This window comes from Somniosus microcephalus, chromosome 6, assembly GCF_052327205.1.
Source record: "Somniosus microcephalus isolate GS21.2 chromosome 6, FLI_Smic_1.0, whole genome shotgun sequence".
In the NCBI taxonomy this organism is placed as follows: Eukaryota; Metazoa; Chordata; class Chondrichthyes; order Squaliformes; family Somniosidae; genus Somniosus; species Somniosus microcephalus.
The window spans coordinates 266281912-266304041 of NC_140992.1; the positions used below are offsets into that span (position 1 = coordinate 266281912).

At 47.4% G+C, this 22130-nt stretch overlaps 1 protein-coding gene across 3 annotated transcripts in view; it reads right to left on the reverse strand.

Moving 5' to 3' along the window:
* The window catches only part of LOC147116717 (putative NADPH-dependent quinone oxidoreductase VAT1L), a 215311-nt gene that overhangs the window by 169582 nt on the left and 23599 nt on the right, over window positions 1-22130 (reverse strand). For all 3 annotated transcript variants that reach the window (XM_085991838.1, XM_085991839.1, XM_085991840.1), the window contains exon 4: window positions 2205-2347. In XM_085991838.1, coding sequence (XP_085847964.1) covers window positions 2205-2347 — 143 coding nt within the window. The remainder of the gene's footprint in view (window positions 1-2204; window positions 2348-22130) is intronic.

Sequence of the window (22130 nt, forward strand, 5' to 3'; positions counted from 1 at the left end):
GCAGTTAAATGCGGACATCCAGAAGTTGCTGTCAGAGATACCCCGCTTCTCCACAGGGTGCGCTGTTGCAGTCCTCGCCGATAGACTCAACATTGAAATAAATTCAACAGTGTGAACTTGCTGTACTTGCCCTCGATCACAAAACTGGTACAATTTAGCATGGATTGGCAAACTCACTGGGAGAGGCCACGAGATGCGGGAAATGGAAACAGTAGCATTCCGAAGGGACCGCTCCCTCCACAACACCCTGGCCCACTCCTCAATCACCCCCAACAGCCCCTCCCCTCCCCATGGTACCTTCCCGTGCAAGCGCAGGAGATGCAACACCTGCCCTTTTACCTCCTCCCTTCCCACTGTCCAGGGCCCCAAACACTCCTTCCAGGTGAAACAGCGATTTACTTGTACTTCTTGCAATCTAGTATACTGTATTCGCTGCTCACGATGTGGTCTCCTCATCACTGGGGAGACCAAACGCAGATTGGGTGACCGCTTTGCAGAACACCTCCATTCAGTCCGTGAGGGTGACCCCCGAGCTTCCGGTGGCCTGTCACTTTAATTCTCCGCTCCACTCCCACTCTGACCTCTCCATCCTCGGCCTCTTACACTGTTCCAACAAAGCTCAAAGTAAGCTCGAGGAACAGCACCTCATCTTTCGATTAGGCACTTTACAGCCTTCTGGACTCAACATTGAGTTCAACAATTTCAGACTATAACCTCGGCCCCCATTTTTTCACATGGCAGCTGTTGATGATTCTGCCATCCCCATTTGCAACATTTAATCTCTCCTGCCTTTCACCCTATCACAGACCTTCCCTTTTGTTCTTTCCTCCCCTCCCCCCTTTCCCGGCCCCTGCACCTGCTTAATATCTGTTACATCTCTAACTTTTCCCAGTTCTGACGAAGGGTCCCAGACCTGAAACGTTAACTCTGTTTCTCTCTCCACGGATGCTGCCTGACCTGCTGAGTGTTTCCAGCATTTTCTGTTGTTATTTCAGATTTGCAGCATCCACAGTATTTTGCTATTGTATTTGTGAAGTAAAGGGTGCTCTTCCTACAGTGAGGTGTGCGGACATTGTTGGGGCAGAATTGGGCCGCTTGGCTCCACAGAGGACATCCCACAATCCCAGGGAGGGGGAATTTTCACTTTTGGTGCTCCCAATGCAGTCATTAGAAAGCAAAATCGTGCAGGATGTATCTAGGGAGGCCTATCCTGCCAGTTTTCTGCCACCAGTCAAAATCGGTCCCTGGGCGTCGAAAGTGGACAAAATGTCCCGCTCTCCAGCAAGTGCCATCCTTCACCTCGATGAGCACTAAAGCCCATCCCTAAAATACTATTGAAAAATAATTTTAAAGTGCTAGGTAAAAGCCTCGCAGTCTTCATCAGTTCACATACCTCCATTCAATGGGTGAGTTAAAATTCAAGAGTTTGACAGGTTCACTCATAGAATTACATAGAGCATACGACACAGAAAAGGGCCATTTTGGCCCAACCAGTCCATGCTGCCATTTATGCTCCACTCGAGCCCCCTTCCATCTTCCTCATCTAACTCCATCAGAATAACTCCCTTCTCCCTCATATGCTTTTCTAGCCTCCCCTTAACTGTTTGATCACACATTGGCATTCACTGAGGTAAGAAACGACACCCCATCGGGATTAGAAACAATCTTCAATTCGGTTTCCCCTTATTCCCTCTCGTCGCCTGAAGGGTCTGACTCACGACGGAGTGCCATGCACCAGGTGACAGCAAGCTTGTAGTTCCTCACCCACTTCCTCATATTTGAGGCTGAGCATTGAGTGTCGGTAGGCTATTCGACTCTGGGGGGCATCGCGGCCCAGCTCATCTCCAACATCTGCACGCACACCCTTTACAGCCAGTGGGGGGAAGGAGGTGGGGGGAGGGGGTGGCTCTCACTGGATAGTGATCCGGAAGAGAAATCCGATTGATAGTTTCCCTCTCTGGGCTAAAGGCAGAGAGGCACCTTGTGGCAGCCCCAGGTGCCATCCCAGCTGAGACTAGCTCACTGAGCATCTGCCGAGAATTGAAACTTGCGACATTCCTGGTCTTTATTATGCTTCAGTGCCTCACTATACACCTGCGAAGCCTATCAGGGGAGCTCTCCTTGATAGCACTGGTCTTGGGTACGTGATAGGAATGAGAATTCAGTGCCAGTCTTTTCAGGTTCCTCATCTTGGTCTGTCTTACCTTTTCACATCCTGCACGTAATCAGCATTCCTGTCAATGAGGTGAGTGATGGAATCCTTGATAGCTTCATGCTTAAAGGAGGAGGCTGTTCCAAAGACGGTCACATTTGGAATGGTGGAGCACAGCTGCGCGACAGCTTGACCCTGCAGCAATCACATTCAAATCATGTTTTTAGTTGGACTTCTGACAATGGCTGGCAAACAGATGTGCATGCATTCCTGAAACCGCGCATTTAGTCTCAGAGAGGAGTTCAATAATTAGTTACATAGAATTACATAGGATATACAGCACAGAAACAGGCCATTCGGCCCAACCAGTCCATGCCGGTGTTTATGCTCCACTCGAGCCTCCTCCCGTCTTTCCTCATCTAACTCTTTCAGCGTAACCCTCTATTCCCTTCTCCCTCATATGCTTGTCTAGCCTCCCCTTAAATGCATCTATACTATTCGCTTCAACCACACCCTGTGGTAGCGAGTTCCACATTCTCACCACTCTCTGGGTAAAGAAATTTCTTCTGAATCCCCTATTGGATTTCTTGGTGACTATCTTATATTGATGGCCTCTAGTTTTGCTTTTCCCCACAAGTGGAAACTTTGGGCAGGATTTTCATTGGGCCGTGGAGTCGGGATTGGAGACGTGTGAAATCGGGGGGCACGAACCCATCCTAACCTCCATGCCAGTTTCAAAGGAGGCGGGTACCCGCCCCGCACTGGGACCCACCTCCCCGAGGCGGGAAGGAGATTAGTGCCAATTAACTGCCTGTTAACAGGTAGTTAACAGGCAGTTTTTAGCCTAATCCCTATTTTCAGTGTTGAAATGTGGGATTCCCGATGGCTCCAAACCACGCCAAGTTAGCGAGGCGGGCCGTTGGGATGAAGGGCTTGAAGGGGTCGAGATGTCTGGTGTTCAGGTGAGTGATGGGTGCATGAGTGCAGAGGTAAGTGTGTTTGGTGTGTTTAAAGAAGTTTTACTTACATGTACTTACCTTTACAGCCTTCCTTCCCTCAGGTCTCGGGAGTCCCACATCTCACCGGCACAGAAAGCAGAATGGCTGCGAGCTGTCAAAAGTTCCAGCATTCAGCTTTCTGTTCCGGGGAGATCTCTAAATCATCCTGACAGGAAGGAATTAACTTGGAGTACAGATTGTCAGTGTTTAACAGCTTCAAACAGCTGTGAAACGCTGATATTTAATCTGTCAAAAGGTCTTGACAGATGAAATATCAATCTGTGACGTCACCTGTTGCCGGGTGGCCCTTAATTGGACTGCTGAGCCCACTGGGCGGGCTCAACAAGGTCAATCAAGTCAAAATCACGTGGGTTGGCTAGAACTCGATGGAGGCGGGACTACAACCCCGAAAGTTGTAGTCCCTCCTCCTACCCACCTCCTCAGTGAAAATCCAGTCCATTCTCTCTGTATCCACTCTATCAAAACCTTTCATGATTTTAAAGACCTCTATCAGTTCACCCCTCAGCCTGCTCATTTCAAGAGAAAAGAGACCCAGCCTGTTCATCCTTTCCTGATAGGTATAACCTCGCATTTCTGCTTTCATCTTTGTAAATCTAAGTTGCTGCACTTTTCCCACAAGGTTAGCAATGGGAGGTAGTCTTAGCTATAATCTGTGCCCAGTTGACCAGAAACTTAACTGGACCAGCCACATAAATACTGTGGCGACAAGAGCAGGTCAGAGGCTGGGTATTCTGTGGCGAATGTCTCACCTCCTGACTCCCCAAAGCCTTTCCACCATCTACAAGGCACAAGTCAGGAGTGTGATGGAATACTCACCACTTGCCTGGATGAGTACAGCTCCAACAACACTCAAGAAGCTCGACACCATACAAGGCAAAGCAGCCCGCTTGATTGACAACCCATCCAACACCTTAAACATTTACTCCCTCCACCACTGGCGTACCATGGCTGCAGTGTGTACCATCTACAAGATGCACTGCAGCAACTCGCCAAGGCATCTTCGACAGTACCTCCCAAACCCATGACCTCTAACACATAGAAGGTCAAGGGCAGCAGGCACATGGGAACACCGCCACCTCAAAGCTCCCCTCCAAGTCACACACCATCCTGACTTGGAAATTCCTTCATCGTCGCTGGGTCAAAATCCTGGAATTCCCTCTGTAACAGCCCTGTGCGAGCATCTTCACCACACGGACTGCAGCGGTTCAAGAAGGTGGCTCACCACCACCATCTCAAGGGCAGCTAGGGATGGGCAACAACACCCACATCCCAGGAACAAATAAAAAAAAAGTTACTGCACCTCAGCCGGGGTCACAGCTGAGGTCCTACACTTTGCCTGGGAGGTGTGGAAATAAAATTACGCCAGAGTTCCATTGGAAAGTGTGTTTATGTCCCACTCCAGGGACTTGAGCTCAAAAATCTAGTCTGACACTCCCAGGGCGGTACTGAGGGAGCCCTGCACTGTCAGAGGTGCCGTCTTTCGAATGAGGTGCCTGCCCTCTCTGGTGGACGTGAATCATCCCACGGCCATTAATTCAAAGAAGAGCAGGGGAGTTCTCCCTGGTATCCTGGGCCAATATTTATCCCTCAACCAACATCTTATAACAGATTATCTGGTCATTATCACATTGCTGTTTGTGGGAGCTGGCTGTGTGCAAATTGGCTGCCACATTTCCCTACATGACAACAGCGACTACACTTCAAAAATATCTTCAAATACTGCATCGCCATACCAGCTCATCTCTTCCCAGGACCTCAACACTGTGGAACTCCTTACCTCCCCCATTCTTTCCTTCCCGTAAAATTTACAGCTTTCGAAACCAAAGATCGGCATCGCTTAGCTTAAGAACAACAACTTGTATTTATATAGCACCTTTAACATAGTAAAACGTTCCAGGTGCTTCACAGGAGCATTATAAAACAAGATTTAACACCGAGCCACATAAGAAGATATTAGGGCAGATGACCAAAAGCTTGGTCAAAGAGGTAGGTTTTAAGGGGCGTCTTAAAGGAGGAAAGAGAGGAAAGAGAGGCGGAGAGGTTTAGGGAGGGAATTCCAGAGCTTAGGGCCTAGGCAACAGAAGGCACGAACACCAATGGTGGAGCGATTAAAATCTGGGATGTTCAAGAGGCCAGAATTAGAGGAGCTGATGGTTGTAAGCAATGTGCCCTGTAATTTTGCTTGGTTCAAATGAACATTGGTTGTGGGGCTGGAGGAAGTTACAGAGATAGGGAGGGGCGATGCCCTGGAGGGGTTGGAAAACAAGGATGAGAATATTAAAATCGAAGCGTTGCTTAACCGGGAGTCAATGTAGGTGAGCGAGCACAGGGGGTGATGGACGAACGGGACTTGGTGCGAGTTAGGACACAGGCAGCAGAGTTTTGGATGACCTCAAGTTTACGGAGGGTAGAAAGTGAGAGGCCGGCCAGGAGTGTGTTGGAATAGTCAAGTCTAGAGGTAACAAAGGCATGGATGAGGGTTTCAGCAACAGATGAGCTGAGGCAGGGACAGAGCTGGGCAATGTTACAGATAACTTCTTGATTCGTCCCTTCCTCTTGCTCACTTGCCCTGTACGATGGGCAGCAATCCTTCACTTTGGTTTTCTCAAACACTGGTGGCTCACTAATAGAAAAGGACAAGCACAAAAATGTGGTCCGCCCAGTCCGGGCAAGAGCAAGTCTAACTAACGGCGGATGCTATTCATTGCCCTGCTAAAGTCAATTATGACCCATTCAGTCGGAATTAGGAGGGGTTCTGATAGAGTAGATGGGGGAGAAGCTGTTTCCACTGAGAGGAGGGTCAGTAACTAGAGGACACAGATTTTAAAATAACTGGCAATAAATCCAGGCGGGCAATGAAGAGAATTTTTTTGACGCAGCGAGTTGTGATCTGGAATCCGCTCCCTGAAAAGAAAGTGGAAGCAGGTTCAAGAGCAACTTTCAAAAAGGAATTGGACCTCTACTTGAAAAGAAGAAATTTGCAGGACTACGGGGAAAGAGCAGGTGAGTGGAGCTGATTGGATAGCTCTTTCAAGGAGCTGGCACAGGCACGATGGGCTGAATGGCCTCCTGCGCTGTATCATTCTATGAATTCAGCATTCAAGTGAGTCTTTATTTGGATTTACTGGAGTAGGTTAAGGTCCTCAACGGTAACTGAGTGTCTGCACAATATTAAATGTATTACTTTAAATTTGCTTGAATTTATTTCATATGTTTGGCCCCGAGGTCTTTTTCCAGGATGGGTTATTCCCCAAAGATTAAGTGATGCTGCAGTACAACGGGAGTATCACTGCTCATTAATCCTTTTTATGGTCTATTTTTTTTTTGTTCCCATGAGATCAGGATAACAAAGTGCAACAGCTTAAATGGTCCTAATACTCTGGTGGGTTGGGGTTCGCTGCCTGGGTGTAAAGCACTGCGGATAGAAACTGAACATTTCTTGCGAGCTTTGTACAAAGCGTCTTGCCTCTTGGTCAGTGCCAGCATCTTTGCTCCGTGCTTGAGGTTAGGCCCTGTCACACATGGGTTTGATTCCTCCGCCCCTCCACCCCACTTTTTTGAGGGCACCTGTTAACATGAGTACAGGAACAAGGATGTCTTGCTGCAGTTGTACAGGGCCTTGGTGAGACCACATCTTGAGTATTGTGTGCAGTTTTGGTCGCCTTATCTGAGGAAGGATGTTCTTGCCATGGAGGGAGTGCAGCGAAGATTCACCAGGCTGATACCTGGGATGGCAGGAATGACGTATGAGGAGAGATTGGGTCGATTGGGCTTATACTCGCTGGAGTTTAGAAGAATGAGAGGGGATCTCATTGAAACTTCTAAAATTCTAAAAGGACTAGACAGTCTAGATGCGGGAAGGATGTTCCCGATGGTCGGGGAGTCCAGAACCAGGGGTCACAGTCTAAGGATAAGGGGTAAGCCATTTAGGACTGAGATGAGGAGGAATTTCTTCACCCAGAGAGTGGTGAACCTGTGGAATTCTCTACCACAGAAGGCAGTGGAGGCCAGTTCATTAAATATATTCAAGAAGGAGTTGGATATATTTCTTAAGGTTAAGGGGACCAAGGGATATGGGGAGAAGGCAGGGACAGGGTACTGAATTTGGATGATCAGCCATGATTGCATTGAATGGCGGAGCAGGCTCGAGGGGCCGAATGGCCTACTCCTGCTCCTATCTTCTATGTTCTGCATAAATCCTTGTCTGCGCTATTGCAGCCTCCAAACTGCTTAGCATCTGTCTTCAAGTACAGCAGACAGGAAGCTATGCAAACACTTTAACAGGTGCACTAAATACAGGCCGCAGGGGGAGTTCAACCCAATGACGTTGCATCACTCGGCTTCTGCTCCCGACGCCCCCTGCTGCTCACTGCAACCACTGCAGAGGCACTGGATGAACCTCAAAAGGAAGGAAGACAGTAAGCTATCTTTGCATTAAGAGGATCAGACTCCAGCTTCTGGTTCAGTATTACTGCAGCTACCAGTTTTACACCAGTTTAAATTTTGAGGCGGCCCCAACAATGAGTTACACCATCACATGCACCAGTCAGGGAATGGCAGTACACAGTGCGCAGGCTTCTCCAACACACGTACAGCTCTGTCTCCCAGCACCTGAATTTCACTGGATGTGAGAGCGGAAAACTGGTTTAAAACAAAAAAAATGGGAATATCTAAGGTCAGCAAAAACCAAATTAAATTGAAAAATTGGATTCCGTGAATCTCAAGACATTCAAGGTAAGGATCTCTCCTTCCAGTAGACTATTTAGACATGTAGTGAATAAAGCAAGGTTAGATTTGCTGCCACTAGGCACAGAGCTGCCCAGCTTCAGATACAAAATCTAAGGAGGTTACAAGGCCCCAGTCTCCTCATTACCTCATAAAGTATCTGGAGATGTAGGGCTTCAATATTACTCATTTAATTCTTTAAAGATTTAACATTCATCCTTGATTCTAAATACCTTTAGTGCAAATTAATCTCTACAAGTGTCAGCTGTGGCTCAGTGGGTAGTATGCTTGCCTCTGGGTCAGAAGGTTGTGGGTTAAAGTCCCACTCCATGGGACTTGAGCACAAAAGTCTAGGCTGACACTCCAGTGCAGTGCTGAGGGAGTGCTGCACTGTTGGAGGTGCTGTCTTTCAGATGAGACGTTAAACCAAGGCACCTTCTGCTCCCTCAGGTGGACGTAAAAGATCCCATGGCACTATTTCTTAGAAGAGCAGCGGAGTTATCCCTGGTGTCCTGACCAATACTTATCCCTCAACCAACATCACTAAAAACACATCATCTGGTCATTATCACATTACAGTTTGTGGGAGCTTGCTGTGTGCAATTTGGCTGCCGCGTTTCCCACATTACAACAGTGACTACACTTCAAAAGTATTGGCTGTAAAGCGCTTTGAGACATCCGATGGTCGTGAAAGGTGCTATAGAAATGCAAGTCTTTTTTTTCTGCCTACCTTCAGATACAAAATCTAATAAGGTTACAAGGCCCCAGTCTCCTCATTACCTCGTAAAGTATCTGGAGATGTAGGGCTTCAATATTGCTCGTTAAATTCTTTACAGATTTTAACATTCATCCTTGATTCTAAATACCTTTAGTGCAAAATTAATCTCTACAAGCCGGCCAATCAGAGCCTTAGCTGACGCTGACGAATGATCATCGACCTGAAACGCTAACTCTGTTTCTCTCTCCGCAGATGCCGCCTGACCTGCTGAGCAATGATCCCCCAATTTGTTTTTTTGGGTGTGCGCGGTCCCTTTAACGGGCTGTGCGTCCCATTCCAAAGTTTTTTTTTCCTATTTGAAAAGCCGATCCCGGGCTGCGTGGGACCAGGAGACAGCTGTGTGGCCACACGGCTCAGCAGGATAGTTGCTGCTTAGTGTTTCCAGCATTTTCTGTTTTTATTTCCGGTTGCCAGCGTCCGTCGTGTTTTGCCTTTTGTCTCAGGTGTCGCTGAACGGCCGAGCAACTGGAAAGAAACACTTCCCCCTCGTTAAACCGGTCTCTCCTATCTCTGCCCTACAACCCCTCTGACATCCCCAAGTCCCATACAAACGCACTCATCATCTCGTGACACAACTCAAACACTGCTCCTTCTTCTTAGGCAGTCCCTCGGAACCGAGGATGACTTGCTTCCCACGTTAAAAATGAGTTCTCGGGTGACTGATGAGTCCAATGCGGGACCTACAGTCTCTGTCACCGGTGGGGCAGTCGGTGGTTGAAGGGACGGGTGGGTGGGGTGCTTGGGTTGACGTGCGCTCCTTGCGCTTGGCTTCCGCTTGCTCCCGGCGAAGAGACTCGAGGGCCCCGATTTTCGGGCAGCTGTCGGGCGGCTTTTCATGCGGCCGTGGTCTGAAAATCGCGGAAAAAGCGGGTTGGGACCCCCCCCGCCTGATTCACCGCCCCGTCCGACTTTCGGACCGCCGTTTCCACGCGCCCCGCTTCAGTCCCACCCGCCGCTGGCGGGACTGCTCGTCGGCACACTAATCACCAATGAGCACCTTGTTAAGGACGATTTTCCCGTGCCGTTGCGACTTTGGGGCTTTCCCCACCTGAAACCCGCCTGCGGGGAACCCCGCCGATGAGAGCTGGCGTGAAAACAGCTGGCTTGCTTGCTTGCAGCAGCAGGTCGCTGAGGGCTGAAGATATTTAAAGAGGCAGCATTTGCAGGCTGCAGGACCTTGTTGATCAAGGCTTGGGGGAACTATTTGAAGCCTTAGGAGCAGCTGCAGAAAGTTGGAGCCTCACACACTTCTTCAGTGTGAGCTCCTGGGAAGCCCCTCTCACCACCCTAACTCAGGACCTCCTCAACCGAGGCATCTACTAGAAGCATGGGAGGCCTTTGGCACCTTCCCTTCCTGGCATTAGAGGATCTCCAACAGCAGAGGTGGCAGCAGCAGAACCAGGAACAGCAGGATGATTACCAGGAGCACCAGGCTGCTGCTCACTCACCTGAAGCTGCACAAGCCAGAAGGGGCCAGCGCTTGGAAGTGGCTTGAGAGCACCTTGCTGTGCTTTAGGGGGCCAGTGGGACCCGTTTCTGCACTGGCAGTCCTACTCAGAAGGACTTCCATGAAGATCTGGTTTCTCTGTTCAACAGATGGCCAACGCTCCTCAAGAAATGTCATTCTCTTATGAGCACTCACCATGTTTTCCGTACCCTGGCGAGTTATCTCCTCCATGGAGGTTGCCAACCTTTCCATGGTGCTGCGTTCATGCACCAATGACTCCACAAAGGCTCTGCTCATGGTCGCTATGGACTCCTCCATTCGCTCCACACTCGCAGCGACCCTGGAGACAAAACCTGCCAGAGACTCCTGCATCTGTGCATGGAGATCCATCACCTCTTCTCTTGCGGATGGACCCAGAGGCAGAGGGTCGAGATGCAGCGCAGCTGAGCTGAGCTGGCAGAGCCCTGCGCCCTCCGACGAGTACTCTCCACTGCTGTCCCTGTCTCCAGAATCTGCTGAGGCTCACTTGTCAGCTGTGAAACACCAGGTGACAACACTACTCTATGTCCCAAAGGTCCCCCCGAGGTGTGAGTGTCTGCGCTGGTGCTGGGTGCGCTTACTTCTGCTGACGCTGCGCCCTCAGAGGTTGGAGCTTCCTCTGAGGAGTCTGGCTGCACAGCCTCTTCCTCCTCCACAGTGAGGACGGGGGCTCTGGATGGTACTGTGGGGGAGTAAAGGAAGGAGTTAGAGATGTAATGCCAAGGTTCCTCTGGTGACTCCCAGCGAGTTGGCATCTGCTGACACCTGCATCCATGCAGCCTTGGTCTCAGTGGGAGGCCTCTTCCTCCCTGACCTAGGGAAGAGGACCTCCCTGTGGGCCCTAGCCCCATCCAATAATGCCTGCAGTGAAGCCTCGTCGAATTTGAAGGCAGCTCGGGGTCTGGCACTGGCCACAGCTGCTGCAGGCTCCTCTGCCACCCTGTATGGTTCATTTGGAAGCCTTCAGGGGATGCAGTACTTGCCATGGACCTTGAAAGCACCACGAATGATGACATCATAGTGTGGGGATTTCTGACTCGATTTAGACAATTAGCAAGGCTTCCCACATGCTGGGAATTAATTGGCCAATTGAGGGAAAATTGCGTGGGGCTGGCTGGCACTTTTTTTATGTGTGTCAGAAACCCCACATTCGGGGAAATCTGACCATTCCCCACACAAGCCGAAAATCGGGGCCGAGGTGTTCGGCGCCTTCCCGGATGCTTCTCCTCCACTTTGTGCGGTCTTGGGCCAGGGATTCCCAGGTGTCGGTGGGGGATGTTACACTTTTTCAAGGAGGCTTTGAGGGTGTCCTTGAAGCGTTTCCTCTGCCCACCTGGGGCTCTCTTGCCGTGCCGGAGCTCCGAGTAGAGTGCTTGTTTTGGGAGTCTCGTATCGGGCATGCGGACAATGTGACCCATCCATCAGAGCTGATCGAGCGTGGTCAAAGCTTCGATGCTGGGGATGTTGGCCTGAGCGAGAACACTGACGTTGGTGCAACAACAACAACAACAACAATGTGCATTTATATAGTGCCTTTAACGGCCCAGGGTGCTTCACAGGTGCGATTATCAGACAAAGTCACCGAGCCACGTAAGGAGATATTAGAAACAAAAACAGAAAAAATGCTGGAAACACTCAGCAGGTCAGGCAGCATCCGTGGAGAGAGGAACAGAGTTAACGGGCTGGATTTTCCTAAGCCCCTGGAGTCGGGTTGGAGGCGTGCGGGCGATAAAAATCGGAGATCCGGGGGTCCCGACCCCATCCCGCCTCCAACCCGCCTCCATGTCAATTTCATAGGAGTCGGGTTGCCGACAAGTGCTGGAACCCGACTCCCAGAGGCGGGAAGGGATTAAAGGTAATTAAACTGCCTGTTAACAGGTAGTTAACAGGTAGTTTTTTGCCTATTCGCGATTTTTATTGCTGGCTTGTGGGCTTCCCGACAGCTCCAAACCACGAAAAGTTTTCGAGGCGGGACGTGGGTCTGAGGTCTTGGAGGGGTCGAGATGCCCAGTGTTCAGGTGAGTGAGGGGTGCAGGAGTGCAAAGGTAAGTGTTTTGCAAGTGTTTAAAGTGTTTAAATAAGTTTAACTTACTTTTACTTACCTTTACAGGAGTCCTGCATTCCGGTGTCGGGAGTCGGCTGCAAGAACCACAGAAGCTCCGATTTTTAAAAAAAAATCAGCTTCTTGGTTTCTGCAGCAAAATGATTTTAAAGTTATCCTGAGAAAGGACTGAGGCTGAATGAGCAGTTTTTCACTGCTTGACAGCTTCAAACAGCTGTTAAACACTGATATTTCATCTGCCAAAAGCTTTTGACAGATGAAATGTCAATCTCTGACGTCACCTGTTGCCGGGTGGCCCTTAATTGGCCTGCTGAGCCCACAGGGCGGGCTCAACAAGGTCAATCAGAGGAAAATCCAGTGGGTTGGCCACATCTCCATGGAGGCGGGACAACAAGCCCGAATGTGGGTTTCCCACCTCCAACCCGCCCCCGTAGCAAAATCCAGCCCAACGTTTCAGGTCGATGACCCTTCGTCAGAACTGGAAAAAGTTAGAGATGGAACAGATTTTAAATCAGGGGCAGAGGCAGGGAAAGGGGGGGGAGAAACAGAAGGGAAGGTCTGTGATGGGGGGAAGGCAGGAGTGATTAAATGACAAAAGGGATGATGGTGCAAGGCAAAAGGATATGGTAATGGGACAAGTAAATAAACAATAGATGGGTCTAGAGGAGGTGTAAATGGGAATGGCAGAATCATCAGCAACAGCTGCTGCCCGAAAAAATGGAGGCAGAGGTTATGATCTGAAATTGTCGAACTCAATGTTGAGCCCTGAAGTCTGTAAAGTGCCTAATCGAATGATATTAGGACAGGTGACCAAAAGCTTGGTCAAAGAGGTAGGTTTAAGGTGTGTCTTAAAGGAGCTGAGACGGAGGGTAATCTGAATGCTACAAAACCCTTTGCTTGTTAGCATATATGCGCTTTGGGGCTCGCCTGTCCTATTTTAATAGAGGATGCTGCCTTGAAATTACTGGATTAAGAAAAGTCTCCCCTAGGTTGCTTGCCAAGAGCTTTCAATTGGAAATACCCATCAAAGTGTCGGCCTGATTTCAATGCTCCATTGCCGGACGCTTACAGGGATGAATGCTCTGTATAAAAAGAGATGGCAAGCAACACTGGCATTCTCAGTTCATCAGAAACTGCAGCGGATGTGCGGACTCAAACCCTGAGAACTACAGCAACAGCGAATCAGAAAGAGGGGAAAACTGATCATGTGACCACCTGAGCATAAAAGAGACAAAGACACAGAAAAGCAGAGCACTCAAGCCAAACTATAATTAAAAGTACAACACAAAGGGGCAAAGACAAGTAAGGGAAACAAAAAAAAAAGCACATGGGAAACAGCTGGTTTTGTCAGGCCCAATCAAAAGCGAAGTGAAAACAAAGACACCAACACAACAAGGACCTATCCTGCACATTTAAGTAAGATGTAAACGTAAGAGATTGATTGCACAAAGCGTCTGTCCAGGACTAGGGGGCATAGTCTAAAAATTAGAGCCAGACCTTTCAGGAGTGAAATTAGGAAACACTTCTGCACACAAAGGGCGGTAGAAGTTTGGAACTCTCTTCCGAAAATGGCAATTGATGCTTGGTCAATTGTAATCTTAAATCTGAGATTGATGGATTTTTGTTAACCAAAGGTATTAAGGGATATGGGGAAAAGGCAGGTATATGGAGTTAGGTCACAGATCAGCCCTGATCTCATTGAATGGCGGAACAGGCTCGAGGGGCTGAAAGGCCTCCTCCTGTTCCTATACTCCTATGTTCTAATGCTTGGCACCATTAGAGCTTTGGGATCAGCTATCTGTATTGTAGGGCACTGAAGCCTGAGGCCTACTCCTCAACCCGCGCGCAGTAACGAGCCCTCCCCGAAGCACCTGTGATGTTCAGAGCTTGAGCAGTTACTGTGCGCTAAGCTCATGACTGCACTGAATTTTATTCCAATTAGGGGATCGCCACGCAATGTGCTTGGAGCACCTGGACTGGGCTCCAGGTGGTCAAGGCCCATATGAAATGGCTGCTCCACGACAGCACAGGAGGAGGCCATTTCGCCCATTGCATGTGTGCTCGCTCTTTAACTGGTGCTATTTATTCTAATCGTATTTCCTGCCCTTTCTTCCTATCCTTTACAATTCTGCCATTTCAAATACCTTTTCAATTCCCGTTCAAACGTTGCTATTATCTCGGCTTAGAAATATAAGATGGTCACCAATAAATCCAGTAGGGAGGACCTTCTTTACTCAGAGTGGTTAGAATGTGGAACGCACAACCACAAGGAATAGTTAAAGCAAACAACATAGATGCATTTAAGGGGAAGCTAGATAAGCATGTGATGGAGAAAGGAATAGAAGGATATGCTGAGAGGATTAGATGAAGAAGGGTAGGCGGAGGCTCGTGTGGAGCATAAACGCTGTCGTGGACCAGATGGGCCGAATGGTCTGTTTCTGTGCTGTACACTCAATGTAACGCGGTGCTGCTTAAATAGTCAATTCTGGTAAAGTATTCCTTGTCCTAATGACCCTATGTGTAAAAAGAAATGAACTACTTTTTCATCCTCATTTTTCTAGTGATACTCCTCAGCCTGTACCTACCTCCTTGTTAACCATTCACTGCAAGAAAGCCCATTCCAATAGGTTGCATCTTTCTGATTTGTTTCTTTGTTGTTCTTCCTGTGGTCCCTTGGTCTCAGTTTTTAATATATTTATCTGTTCACAAACTTTGCAACAATTCAACTTACAGGCAGCTCCTTATCTCTATCTGCCTCTACACCTTCCTAAGCCTTTCGAAATGTGGATGCTGTTCCCCTGCATGAGCGACCAACAGCCTTCTGCAGGTACTCAATGGCCCATATTTTGCAGTAATAATAACGGCGAGGCTATCAGCGTTCACCGTTACTGTGGACTAAATCGGGCAGCAACTTCCAGCGTCTGCACATGCGCAGTTAAATGTGGAAATCAGGAAGTTGCTGTCCAATTTGCCTTGCTCCTCTACAAGCTTCACTGCAGCAGTACCTTGCTGAGAGATTCAGCATTAAAATGCATGTAAGGGACGCGAAGTTGCTGTACTTACCCACCAGAAAAAGTTAGGGCTGGCGCATTGGCATGAGAAGTCTTAATTACTGCCAAACAACCTCACTGGCCCAGAAAATTTTAGTTTACAAGTGTGGAGTCTCATTCATTCAGAATTTAATTATTGTTGGAGATTTTAATAAAATTTAAAATTAAACTAATTTTTTTTACTTTTCCTCTCTCTTAATCCCATCTTTCTTTCCCTCTCTTTATTTTGCATTCTGTATATGATTTTACATTGAATTAAATATTCTAATTTATACTTCCTGGTTTAGACTCTGCGTGGCTCAGTGAGGATTCCTCAATCTGATTGGTTGACGAGATACGCTGTTGCTTGCCCTGCTCACACATGTCATAGATCCCCTGTAGAGGGCGCCGCGCTGAAAAGGATCTCCACTAACCGTAAGTGGCCGGGAACAAGCCCACAAAATGTCTGCGGGCAGGTGTAAGCGTAATGAACGGTGAGCACCGTTCCTTTGTCACTGACCGCAAAATCCGGACTATAAATTCACCACTTGATTCTGGGGCACTCTCAGCTCCCCAGGTGCCAAGAATACGCAATCTTTACTTAAAGTCTCATGATCAGCTTCATGCCCCACAGGAGCAGACGACATCTGAAAGAAACACTTCCCATTTAGAGGGGTTTGCTAGCCTAGTTGTTATAATGCTTGACTCTTAACTGACGAGTTCAAATCCCATCATGGCAAGTTGTGAAGCTGACTTCAATAGGTTTGATAGCACCATAGAAATGGCGCACTGTCATGAGAAGTCTTAATTATTGCCAAACAACCTCACTGGCCCTGAACATTTAATTTTACAAGTGTGGAGTCTCATTCGATCAGATTTTAATTATTGTTGGAGATTTTAATAAAATGAAAAATTAAACTAATTTTTCCTTTCTGTCTCTTTTATCGCTCGCTTAATCCCATCTTTCTTTCCCTCTCTTTATCTCGCTTTCTGTATATGATTTTACATTGAATTAAATATTCTAATTTATACTTCCTGGTTTAGACTCTGCGTGGCTCAGTGAGGATTCTTCAATCTGATTCAAAACCGCCACGAAAAGCTACCAGGTTGTTGTAAAAGCCCAGCTGGTTCACTAATGTCCTTCAGGGAAGGGAACCTGACATCCCTGCCCAGTCTGGCCTGGCCTACACATGACTCCAGTCTCACACTATGCGGTTGACTCACAATGGCCTCAGGGCAACTCAGGATGTGCAACAATTACCACCGTGCCGGTGTCATCCACATCCTGTGAACAAATGTTGCAAAACCAGTTTATTTTATAGCACAATTGTAAACCAGCCAGTTACAACAAAGTAGCTCTCTGTAATCTGTGCAGAGTTGCTGATGGATACGGAGAGTTTGCCACAGAATTTGTCCTTGACCACGCCAATCCTGGCACGCGCACAACAAATGTCTTCATGACGTGATTGCGAATCATTTCTGTCTCAAATGGTGCATCCAGCTTTTTTTTTAATTCTTGGGAACTATGTCGCAATTATCTTACATTATCTACAGTACTGAGACACTCAACTGAGGTAAGTGCAATAACGTTTGACGTCACGTGATCAAAGCTCCAAGAATATGTCCATCTAGAGTTGCCCGAATGCACATCATCAAGCGGTTTTGAGTAGATAGTCATCCTTGACTGATTGTCCTCTCTACAGCCCAGGAGCACCAAGGCCAATTGAAGCACCACTGCTGCTGCCTTAGCTCAGAACAATTAAGAGGATAGTGTGACAGAGTAAATATTACAGGAAGTAGGTGTGACACTAGCAAGAGCTGCATGCTATATGCAAGCCCTTTAACATACTATAGAAAGAAAGAACATAAGAATTAGGAGCAGGAGTAGACCATACGACCCTTCGAGCCAGCTCCGCCATTCACAACTCCTCAGATAATGAAGCAGTCCATGCCCGCATGCAACAAGACCTGGATGACGTTCAGGCTTTGGCTGATAAGTGGCAGGTAACATTCGCACCACACAAGGGCCAGGCAATGACTATCTCCAACAAGCGAGAGCCTAACCACTGCTCCTTAACATTCAACGGTATTACCATCACTGAATCCCCTACCATCAACATCTTGGTGGTCACCATTAACCAGAAACTTAACTGGACCAGCCACATAGATACAGTTGCAACAAGAGCAGGTCAGAGGCTAGGTATTCTGCGATGAATGTCTCACCTCCTGATTCCTCAAAGCCTTTCCACCATCTATAAGGCACAAGTAAGGAGTGTGATGGAATACTCTCCACTTGCCTCAAGAAGCTCGACACCATCCAGGACAAAGCAGCCCGTTTGATCGGCACCCCATCCACCACCTTAAACACTCACTCCCTCCACCACCGGCGTACTGTGGCTGCAGTGTGTACCATCTACAAGATACACTGCAGCAACTCGCCAAGGCTTCTTCGGCAGCACCTACTAAACCCGCGACCTCTTCCAGCTAGAAGGACAAGGGCAGCAGGCGCACGGGAACACCACCATCTCCAGGTGCCTATCCAAGTCACACACCATCCTGACTTAGAAGTATATCACCGATCCTTCATCATCGCTGAGTCAAAATCCTGGAACTCCCTCCCTAACAGCTCTGTGGGAGCACCTTCACCACACGGACTGCAGCGGTTCAAGAAGGTAGCTCACCACCACCTTCTCAAGGGCAATTAGGGATGGGCAATAAATGCTAACATTGCCAGAGACGCCCACATCCAATAAACGAATAAAAAAAAATTTTAAAATAAGGTCATGGCTGATCTACCTCAGCTCCACTTTCCCGCCTGATCACCAAATCCCTTGATTCCCTTAGAGTCCAAAAATCTATCGATCTCAGCCTTGAATAAACTCAAAGACTGAGCATCCACAGCCCCTGTGGTAGAGAATTCCAAAGGTTCACAACTATCTGAGTGAAGAAATTCCTCCTCATCTCAGTTATTAATGGCCGACCCCTTATCCTGAGACTATGTCCCCTAGTTCTAGACACTCCAGCCAGGGGAAAACAGCCTCTCAGCATCTACCCTGTCAATCCCACCTCAGAATCTTATATGTTTCAATCAGATCACCTCTCATTCTTCTAAACTCCAGAGAGTATAGAAAAGAACTTGCACTGATATAGCGCCTTTCACAACCTCAGGATGATCCAAAGCACTTCACAGCCAATGAGGTACTGTTTGAAGTGTCATCGCTGTTGTAATGTGGGAAACACAGCAAGCCAATTGACACACACCACAGCAAGCCCCCATAAATGGCAATGTGATAATGGTCAGATAATCTGTTTTAGTGATGTTAGTTGAGGGATAAATGTTGGCCAGCACTCCAGGGAGAACTTCCCTGCTCTTCTTCAGAATAATGCCATGGGATCTTTTACATCGCCAAAGAGGGCATGTCTTTGTCTTTTGTTTTATTTCTCTTCTGAAAGACGGCACCTCTGACAGTTCAGTACTCAAGCAGCGTCAGCTGAAATTTTGTGCTCAAGTGTCTGGAGAGAGGCTTGAACCCACGACCTTCTGACTCGGATATGAGATTGCTACCCACTGAGCCACAGCTGGCTCAATACTTGGCGGGATGTTCCATCCTCCTGCCAGAGGAGGGTTGCGGTAAGGTTTCAGCCAATGCCCCATCGCCTCTGCTGGCCACTGGGCGGGTGGTCAGTTAAAATACCCCTGGCTACTTGCCCACCAGAAAACCACCCAGATCCCTCCACTTCCAATTTTAAATAAGGTTTCTGGACAGGTGGCTAAGCCGACTGCCCAAAGCTGCTGGGGTCCTAATTTATATTTGCATATGATAATTGGGGTCCCACGATGTCACGGCTGTAATGATCAATAACATGTCATTCTATAGTGGACACCAGGTGGAGCCGTAGAGCTGTATATAGCTGTATGTATAAGACTACACTACCCAGCTGTATGTATATTAAGACTACATTATGCATGAGGCACTAGGCTACCCACAAGGCAGCAGTCAAGATGGAAGCCTCTACAGATACAGTACCTAGTCCACATGTGCTCAATAAAGTAACTAGCAAAAGCTAGCTGTGTTCATAATAAGAATGTCTATTTATTAATGAACATAAGAACGGCGCCCTGACAGAGATTTTAACTTTGGCTAGAATGAGGAAGACAGCTTTCCAGGCAGGTGAAGGTGAACGTGAAGAGACTCAGGGATCTGAAGAAGTCCTCCAGGTAACTTTTTTACTTTCCTTTGTGAGGCTTATATCACTCTGTTTGCATCAAATACTTATGCTAGCAATTTTAACAGAACAACAACAGTTGCATTTATACAGCGCCTTTAATGTAGTAAAATGTCCCACGGTGCTTCACAGGAGTGTTATAAAACAACATTTGATACAGGGCCACATATTAGGTCAGGTGACCAAAAGCTTGGTCAACGAGGTAGGTTTTAAGGAGTGTCTTAAAAGGCGAGAGAGGCAGAGAGGGAATTCCAGAGCTTAGGGCCTAGGCAGCTGAAGGCACAGCCGCCAATGGTGGAGCGAAGAAAATTGGGGACGCGCAAGAGGCCAGAATTGGAGGGGCGCAGATACCTCAGAGGGTTGTAGTGCTGGAGGAGATTTCCAAGATAAGGAAGGGTGAGACCATGGAAGGATTTGCAAACAATGAAGAGAATTTTAAAATCGAGGTGTTGCCGGACCAGGAGCCAATGTACAACAACCTGTATTTATATAGCACCTTTAAAGCAGTAAAACATCCCAAGGCACTTCACAGGAGTGTTATAAAACAAAATCTGACACCGAGCCACAGAAGGAGAAATTAGGGCAGATGACCAAAAGCTTGATCAGCGAGCACAGGGATGATGGGTGAACGGTACTTGGCGCGAGTTAAGATATGGGCAGCAGAGTTTTAGATGAGCTTAAGTTTATGTAGGGTGGAAAATGGGAGGCCGGCCGAGAGAGCGTTGGAACAGTCAAGTCTAGAGGTAACAAAGGCATGGGTGAGGGTTTCAGCAGCAGATGAGCTGAGGCAGGGCGGAGTCAGGCAGTGTTACGGAGGTGGAAGTAGGTGGCCTTGGTGATGGAGCGGACATGTGGTCGAAAGCTCATCTCAGAGTCATATACGACACCAAGGTTGCAAAGGGTCTGGTTCAGCCTCAGACAGTTGCTAGGGAGAGGGTTGGAGTCGGTGGCTAAGGAATGGAATTTGTGGCGGGCACTGAAGTCAATGGCTTCGGTCTTCCAATATTTAGGAAGGATTATTAACCCACTTATTTTATATGTGCTAATTCCTCAATTAAAATAAAGGACAGAGGCATTTGATATGAACGTGTTAAAAGTTTGTACGATAATATTGTAGTGTGTAATTTTTAGCCTACTGCGACCTTTTCTTTCCTTGATGTTTTCGGTATATCGAGAGTTAATTAGGCACTGTTACATCTTCGGTCTTTGTTTCCTCTTTATTATCTCCAGATATATTTTTGGCTTTGGTGGCTCAGGCTATTCTTGCAGGTGAGTTTTTGCTCTCTAAATTTTCAAGAGTGTTTATACTTGTCCTGATATCCAGCTAAGTTTGACAGTGTGTCCAGGACAATGAGCAGGAAACCTCTTTATGTAGCTTTAGCTACTGGTACTAACCCGTGTATCTACAGGATCCTCCTAGTCTTCGAGAAGTGGCAGAGTGCCATTGTGTTAGATTTTGTTTTAGGCTTTATTTGTCAAATTAATTCATTAAATAGTCAGAACACAAGCCAACAAACACCACTGTCAGTGTCAGCTGTGGCTCAGTAGGTACCACTCTCCCCTCTTGAATCAGAAGGTTGTGGGTTCAAGTCCCACTGCAGAGACTTGAGCACAAAAATCCAGGCTGGCACTCCCAGTGCAGTACTGTGAGAGTGCTGCACTGTTGGAAGTGCTGTCTTTCAGATGAGATGTGGGTGAACTTAAAAGATCCCATGGCATTATTTCGAAGAAGAGCAGGTCAATATTTATCACACAATCAACATCACTAAAACAGATTATCTGGTCATTATCACATGGCTGTTTGTGAGAGCTTGCTGTTAGCAAATTGACTGCCATGTTTCCTACATTACAATAGTGACTACACTTCAAAAGTTCCTCATTGGCTGTGACATACTTTGGGAGGTCCGGTGGTCATGAAAGGCACCATATAAATACAAGTCTTTCTTTATAATATATATATACTTATAGTGGTAGACAGACTCCACCATATCCTCAAACAAGGAAAAGAAATGGCTTGCATTCGCTATGCTGAATTGTATTATAATTAACTTTTATATATTCTTTTTTCTGTTCTTACCAACTACAGGAATATCTGGCTAGCTAACAGTTTGAAAGCTTCGGATCAATTTACTCTCAAGATTGTTGAAAACCTCTTGACTGTACGGAAGTCTCAGGTCAACTCAAAAGATTTTAAAAGGAGGATGCTGATAACAGTAATGGGAGCCAAGCATTAGGTGCGGAACTCGCCGTTCAATTCAAAAAGCTGCCAATCATATACACAGGAAACTTTGTGCTATCCGGAGGTGAGCTATCCGGCAATCTGGAGCCACCGGCAAAAATCAGCAGCCGGTTTTTATTCTTTTTGTTTGTTTTTTTTGCTTTGTTTGAACAGTCAAGCTGTGCAAGGTCTGTAGCTATAGCAACAGCTTCAGCTACAGAGCTTTAGGGCCACACCCGAGTGTTTAGAAGCTGTTGCTAAGCAACAGTGTTTGTTGTCAAATACGGAGATAAGAATCTCCGTATCTCTCAACATTAACTCTGGAGAGGACGGCAGTTTTGAGGCAATGGCAGCAGCTCGGTCCCGTGGGTGCCGGATAGCACAAAGTTTCCTGCATATCCAAAAAAAATCGCACCACAGGCTTGTGTGTTGAA